At 45.0% G+C, this 7732-nt stretch overlaps 1 protein-coding gene across 1 annotated transcript; it reads left to right on the forward strand.

Annotated features, from left to right (window-relative positions):
* The first annotated feature begins 324 nt into the window (after positions 1-324).
* On the forward strand, positions 325-1151 carry LOC123440228 (Werner Syndrome-like exonuclease). The gene has a single exon (XM_045116798.1). The coding sequence runs from the start codon at positions 359-361 to the stop codon at positions 983-985; it is 627 nt and encodes a 208-aa protein (XP_044972733.1). The 5' UTR covers positions 325-358; the 3' UTR covers positions 986-1151.
* Positions 1152-7732: the final 6581 nt, after the last annotated feature.

The raw sequence follows: 7732 nt of genomic DNA on the forward strand, positions 1-7732 counted from the left end.
AAGCCCTGGATTTGTAACGCACACACAAAAAAAGCCCTGGATTTGGGCTTTTCCATCGACAAAGCACGACGTGGGCCGCCAATGTGATCCGCGAGGTCGTTTGTCATGCGATCAGTGCATATCCACCCTGGCAACGACGCACGGACGTTTCCGTCATAAAAAAAACAGCCGCACCGTCGTTTCACTCAAAAAAAAAAAGAGAGGAAAAAACAAAACAAAAACAGACGCACTGTCGTTCCGGTACAAATATACACACGGAGACCTGATAGATATACCAGCGGGACAAATCTACTCTGGATTTCTGATATATACCAAAACAGCGGTTCGAACTTCGAAACCTCGGGACGGGAGTTACGAGATGGCGACTTCCATGGTGACGGACTTCGGCGACGGCCACTGCATCGTGGCGTTCGGCCAGGACCACGTCCACACCACCCTGACCTCCTCCGGCGACGTCGTCGACGAGTGGCTGGGCCTCGTCTACCACATCCACCGCCGCCGCCTCGACCGCCTCGTCGTCGGCCTCGACGTCGAGTGGCGCCCCTCGCTCCGCGGCCTCCCGCCGGGCCCCGTCGCGCTGCTGCAGCTCTGCGTCGGCCGCCGTTGCCTCGTCTTCCAGATCTTCCGCGCCGACTACGTCCCGGACTCCCTCTTCCACTTCCTCGCCGACGCCCGCTTCACCTTCGTCGGCGTCGGGGTCTTCGGCGACGCGCAGAAGCTCAGCGCCCACTACGGGCTGCAGGTGGCCAACACGGTGGACCTGCGCCACCTCGCCGCCAGCGCGCTGGGGAAGCCGGCGCTGTGCCGCACCGGGCTGCAGGGGCTCGTGTGGCAGGTGATGGGCGTCTGGCCCGAGAAGCCGTACCACGTGCGGGTCAGCGCCTGGGACGCGCCGTGGCTGACGCGGGAGCAGCTGCAGTATGCATGCGCCGACGCATTCGCGTCGTTCGAGGTCGGCCGGAGGCTCTACGACGGCGACTATTAGGTTAAGGGTGCCACCGTGCCAGTGCCATCTGCTTACTTTTCTAGGGTTATATATTAGGGGAAAAGTGTTACCTTTTGCTTTGCATCCCAAGCATGTCCGATATGGAGCTTGCACCAGTGTTCTTGAAACTTTACTAGACTATATATACGAGAATATCCTGTGAAAACCAGTCCAAAATCAATGTTTTTAGTATTTGAATATATATAGTGTCACTTGCTTCAGATGTTCCAGAGCATGTACAGAATAATAAATTCAAAATCAGTTTCACTTGGAACTATGAAAAAAGACAAATTCAACACTGATTTCTTCTTATTTTCACGTGTTCGTTTTTGGTTGCTATTTTTTTGATGGCTCCCAAGTGGATTTTAATTTGAAACTAAAATTATATGCGAGTGTCTATTCTTCAGGAGTCTGAAAAAACTTTTCGCATCAGTCCCATTTAATCTGTTAGATCTCGTTTGAAGGTCATCTTCCTCTCCCCATTGTTTTTCTCAACGCATGATCCAGCCTCAGGCAACTTGCCCCAGCCTACGCCGCACCTATCGCCTGTACAATGCACCGCCTCGTCCTTTTAAGCGTCTTTTTAATCGTCGGCTTAAAAAAATCATTCAGTCACGTTCTCGAGACGTTGTTTTGCGTCGGATTTGATCAAAACTAGCCCCGACGACTATAGACCACACCCAGCCCCTTTGGAGCATTCGGCGTTATTTTTATATGTGCAAACCTCATCGGTGTGTATGCAAACAAGGAATCTTTTCTCTCTCTCTATCTCTCTCCACACTGGCCGGCTGGGGTGGGGCGCGGGTGGGAACCCAAGCCACCTGCGCCCCCAAGCTGTTTTTTCGTCAGTTGGCCCCGGTCGGCGCTATTTCGGCCCCTGGGGGCGCCTAACGGCTGGAAATGCTCTTACTCAACCCCTCTCACCATCGTTGCTGGCCACCGCTCCGGTGATCTCTCTAACCCTCATCTGCAGAACCCCGCCGAACCCCACACCATCACCCCCTCTCAAGTTTGTCCTTGCGTGACTTGGCCTCGGCGTGGTTGATGCTTGTCGGTGCAGCTTCTCACGTCGCCGCCGCCTTCGGCCTTATGCCATGCGGAATTGACCGACTTGACAAAAATAATATCAGGCACACAATGTTTAGCAAAATCAAAATTCGACATGTTTGTAGAATATAACCTCTATATTTTTTTTTAGAATTTTTGGAACACTTGAAACATAGATTTCATTTGGTTTTCACTAATTCCTATCAAAACTTTTGTTTCCACAGATAGTTTTTCACTAGATCATCGATGGCGCGCGTTGCCGCGTCCATCTATTGTGATTTTCTTTTCTCCCAGATATGAATTTCTATAAATACTTAGTAGACAATATACCTATTGGAAAAGGATATATGGACTCAAATAAACTGCTTCATGAAAAAATTCGGTCTTCTTTTTAAACGACGAAGCAACAAATCTTTCACTCAGTAAATGAATGGCAGCAATAACCTTAAACATTGACAGGCAGCTGGCATACTTGCAGTTTTGCACCCGGTTATAGGGATGAATAAAAAATAAACATAGTTACTGTGAGGATGCAAGTAAATGTTCATACTCTACTGGCTTTGCATACATGATACTTCCCTCTAGAAACAGGTCCTCTGTTGCACACTCCCTGAAAGAGGTCAAGTTTGCTTCTGAGAACAAAATGCATTGATATTCAACAAACATACCAAGTAACAATGAAATAAGAACACACTCATCAATTTGAGGTTGAAAGGAGATGGTCGGAAGTAGATACTATCTCTACCTTCTTCAACTTTACAGTATGCATGGAAACCCTGTAAGCACAGGTACCAGCGGATTCCAGGAAATTCCTCCGTTAGCTTGCTAACAATTGAGGTAACAATGCAGACAACAGCTCAAAAGAAACAAGAATCCACCACCCCGTTCGGAAGTGACAGGCAAGAAGACGGACCAATCATGAATCATCACATACTTGGGGTGGGAAAAAAGACCATCATGCTGTTGCTACGAGTACAACCTTTGGCACGACAGTATACCTTGTACAGGAAATGCTCATAATCATCATCTAGCGCACATTGTTGAAAAAAACAATATCTGCATATACACAATGATAAAAGAAAAGCTACATACTACAGAGAAGCTTCTTCATAGGGAATTTTAGTACAAACACTCGAGGACCATACATATACTATGTAAATACGCTTAGTTGTATCAAAATTTCATACTACTAAATAAATAATACCAAACATGAATGAATCAACTAAGGGTTTTCGATCATTGAGGATATTAAAGTCTAACCTGACATAGACAACAAGCTAGAGCCAGATAGACAGTGCTGATTAAGATGGATTTGTGAGAATACATCTTTGGTGTGACTTACATGGTTCGGATAAATATGGAAAGATGTCTCATGCAGTAAGCAGATGAACCACACATCTAGAGACATTGTCCAAAACAATTGATAGGATGGTAGGAAAAATACAATAAGAAGCAAGTGCACTGGGGCAACGACATAGGACTATTGGATGGCTTGAAGGTCAAAAATAGCAAGCTAGGTGGCGCCATAGTTATACTAATTACTATTGGACTAAGAATGTTCCCATAGTTATACTAATTAACTATTAGTATTTTCTTAATTATATTTTAAGCTTATTTCCTAGCATATAACAAATTTTCTCTAAAGAAGATAATGCAAGAAGTGTAGGAAGTCTAAAAGATAGCCAACGATGGAATTGACCATTCAAGCAACATGTTTCATCACAGATTTCTGGATATCTAGAGACCAAGTGAACGGAAATCTATGACAACTAAGCAAAAAAAATTAGGACGTCAGAATTGCAACAAAAAAAGAAGATATGAATAGCAGAGGGTACTGCACCACACCAACCTGGATGTTGCAAACCCCACATTCATTTTGCAGCACCATATCTTGTTGGATGTTGGCACACTCCTGAGCAATTAACCCATGTCATGGTCTTATTAAAACCATACAAGGAAATCAAGGTGGCAAATGAAAACCACCCATGTGATGGTCTTACTAAATCCATATGAAAAGGAAATCAAGGTGCAAAATGCAAACACTGGAATCTGCAGCAACAATGTCATAGGCTAATATGCGTATGCTATCTGTGCCAATAATAAATCATATAGGTCTATATAAATTATATATGGGTCTACATATTTCCAAGAAACCATCGTTAGCGTTTCCCCATCACCTCTCATCAGCTCATTCAGGTATGTTGTCATCTCGGAGTATGCCACTGCCTACGGAGTAGCAATCCCTCATGTCTCAGATCATGCAAACGGAAAAGGAATTTTAGACAGGAACAATAGTATAAGTACGCTCATGAATAAATGAAAAGGAATTTGCAAAATAAATAAATGAAAAGGAACCGACATGGATGGACTTGCTCCAAGCTCCTGTCTTTCTTGTGTTCCCTACAACCAACATGAGATAGGTGCCATATTTAGAGAATGAATTGGGTTAAAATACTCACAAATTGGAGATTGATCATGCTAATTCTACATAGAATGAGCATATAATCATCATCCGGGCTAGATGGATGAATAAAAACCAGTTATTTTGGAGATTGGTCATGCTAAATTCAGGAAGATTGAGAGATAACCATCATGCCGAGCAAGATGGATGAATTGAAACCATGTATTTATAGTTGGAGATTTATTATGTTAAACTCAGGGAGACCGAGCAGATAACCATCATGCCGAGCTAGATGGATGAATCAAAACCAGTTATTTATTGCCGACTACTAACATGATGACGAGAATATACCAATACAAGTTTATGATGTTACCAAATCAACTATGAAGTGTCATTCTCATTAATATCCTCTTTTTCAGTATTGTAGCACCTGAGGACAAGATGGCTGACATGGTTCTTCGGATCAATGTTGCCTACCCCCTATATCATGTCTTATATCAAATAAAGCAAATATGGTATCATGAGAAGTTGAAGTTTGGTTTTGACCAGCGAGAATTAACATGGACTGGTTATTCACGAGGGATAACATCATACTGCACAACACTATCATTGCATTTTCATCAAACAAATTTAGTGCAAACTCCAAAAAGTTAACCCAAAGGGAAGGTATTGAAGTCCATAGTTCTAATTGTGCCTGATTCGTTATTTGACCGAGGACGTATTAGCCGGCAGTGTTGTGTGGAGGGGAGTATGGAGAAGTGGGTATTGCTATCACTCACACCTATGGGAGTATGATGACGAGGAGGACAAGGGCGAGGGGACATTACCTCGAAGGATGGTGCGGCTCTGGAAGATATCCATGCCAGAGATGGTGGCGGCGAGTGGCGCAACTACAGGTGAAACCACCGAGCAGCTTGATTAGCTCCTCATCATTGTGCATGTCAAGCTGGATGTGGCGGGACACAATACGGGTCTTCTTGTTGTCCCTGGCAGCGTTGCTGGCGAGCTCCATGGCCTGCATAAATGGGGGAAGAATGGCAAGATTAGCATAAATATTCAGGCACTGCTACTAATCGATGGTACGGTCGAAAACAAATCTAAGAATAGCATGATTAATGGGAACCCAAGAACAAACTAGGTCGGGGAATAGACTCAAAGAACAAGGGCAAGGATGAGATCCAATAGCAACGCACCTCAGCGGCAAGGTACTCGTGCACGACGGCGAGGAGATGGGGGGGCCGGCTCGACGCGCTCGGTGTACTTGTCAGCCTTGAGGAATCTTGCGATACTGCCTGCGGGGAACTATAGCCCGAGCTTGAAGCTCCTCTACGTCACCTTCTGGGCCGCCGCCGGCGTCGACTGCCTTCCCACAACAAACCATCTCAGCAACCAACCATCTTGACAAAAGCCGCTACTGGAAGACATAACGCTGTTCGCCGCCACACACATTAACAATCACAAAAAATGCATCTTTGACACCATTTATGCATACATTGAAATCAACAATATTACATTACAATTACCACACATTAGCAGATTGTATAGTCAAATACCAATTAGTATAGTTGTAGAATTAGCAAAAAATTCTACATGCAAAATATTCACCGCAGCAGCAATTCAGTCCTACCAGCAACAATCCAGAAGGCATACAGAAGCTCACCGAGGTAGGGAGACGGCGTTCGGATGCAAGGTCGAGGTAAGGGTGAAGCAGCGGCGTTAGGGTCGATAGGGAGGGAGTACGGCGTTGTTGTAGGAGCGACGGGGTAGGGGTCTAGCGGCTGCTTTCGATGACTCAGTCAAGGTAGGGGCGACAGGGTCGAGCGACGGTGTCGAGGTTGAAGTGAGTGGATCCGGCGCCGGCTTCGTTGTCAGGGTGCGGACGATGGGTTCCAACGTCGCGCTGAAGGAGAGCTGGACTGGTGAGCGGATACGCTGTATGATGAAAAGCGCGGCGGGGACAGAGGAAGGATGGTCGGCGGCGGTGCGATGCCCTCCGCTCGAGAAACCCTACGAGGAGAAGGGGTTGCGTAGGCGAGAGGAGAGTCGAGGTGGGCTGGGCTCTTGGTTGTATGCACAACCGATAGGATGGGTTGATTGGGCTGCCACAAAAGGCCCAGTTTACCACATGCCTCTGTTTCGGCCTCTGGAGCAGCAGCCCACAGGACTGATGGGTTAGATTTCACATAGTGCGGTATTGATTGGTTCCACACGAAATCTGACAGCCAAAAATGGCCAGATCGCAAAAATGAACGGCCGAAAACGCCAATCGCTGAGAGACCTCGGTTTAGGCTCAGTTTTACTGTCCTTATTGTGCACACAGTAAAAGCGCATGTAAAAAAGCAATGCAATATAATCAATTACTAGATGCCACATAAAACTCCTTCGTCCGACACAACCATCCTATTAATCATGCTAAAAGTGCTAGAAAATATAGTATTGTAATTAAACGTGTTACCGTAAGCCACACACCACACTCCGCCTGACAAAACCAATAATCATTTTCTTTCTTTCTTGCGCGTGATAGTTAAATAATTAGGACACATAGTAATGCTCCAATAAAACTCTAACTATTTTTGCTTGGTCCACCCGCAAAGTGATAGGATGTTTTACGACTCAAAATGAACACGAGATTTGATAGAAACTCACCCCATGGTTTATGATAAAGGTGATAGACTGTCACTACTAGAATATGTAAATAGCCCTAGGGTCGGATACCCTTAGCAAAAGGTCCAAAGCACTTGGGGAAACATTTCCCCTAGAGTATACTCTATGGAAATCGCCCTAGGGGTCGAGTGATGGGGGAATCCTGGTTTCCCTTGGGTTCCCAAATTACACCCTAGGTAACGTCTGGCGTCTGTTGGTAGTGGCAGACCGAGGAATTGAAGTTAGCTGGGTGAATATTTAATGTCTAATTTTTTTGGTACAAATGCAACTCTATTCAATCAAAACTCATAGCATTCAACAACACAAGAATTAAAAAGCTCTTACAAACTAGTAAACTGCTAACATGGACTCTTACCGCTTGAAATGCTCACTTGTGCCAAAATATGATCCCACAATTCCAATTTCTAAAAGAGACCTACAAAATTATGAATGCAATAGCACAAGTGTGATGAGAGTTGTATATTTTGATATGGTCATATGATGGTAACTCGGTGGTAGTATACCTTTAAGATGTAATTGCATAATGAACACGAGCTTGTGGAGATAGATGACCTCGACGGGTCTTCAAGGCATGAAAATGGAACACATGCTTTTGGATTTTATGACAAGTCAATTGATGATTGCCAGGAGCATTT

Source organism: Hordeum vulgare, chromosome 3H (genome assembly GCF_904849725.1).
Source record: "Hordeum vulgare subsp. vulgare chromosome 3H, MorexV3_pseudomolecules_assembly, whole genome shotgun sequence".
Taxonomy (NCBI): Eukaryota; Viridiplantae; Streptophyta; class Magnoliopsida; order Poales; family Poaceae; genus Hordeum; species Hordeum vulgare.

Bases quoted from the DNA above. Each gene is read 5' to 3' on its own strand.
- LOC123440228 (XM_045116798.1), top strand. From the start codon at position 359: ATGGCGACTTCCATGGTGACGGACTTCGGCGACGGCCACTGCATCGTG.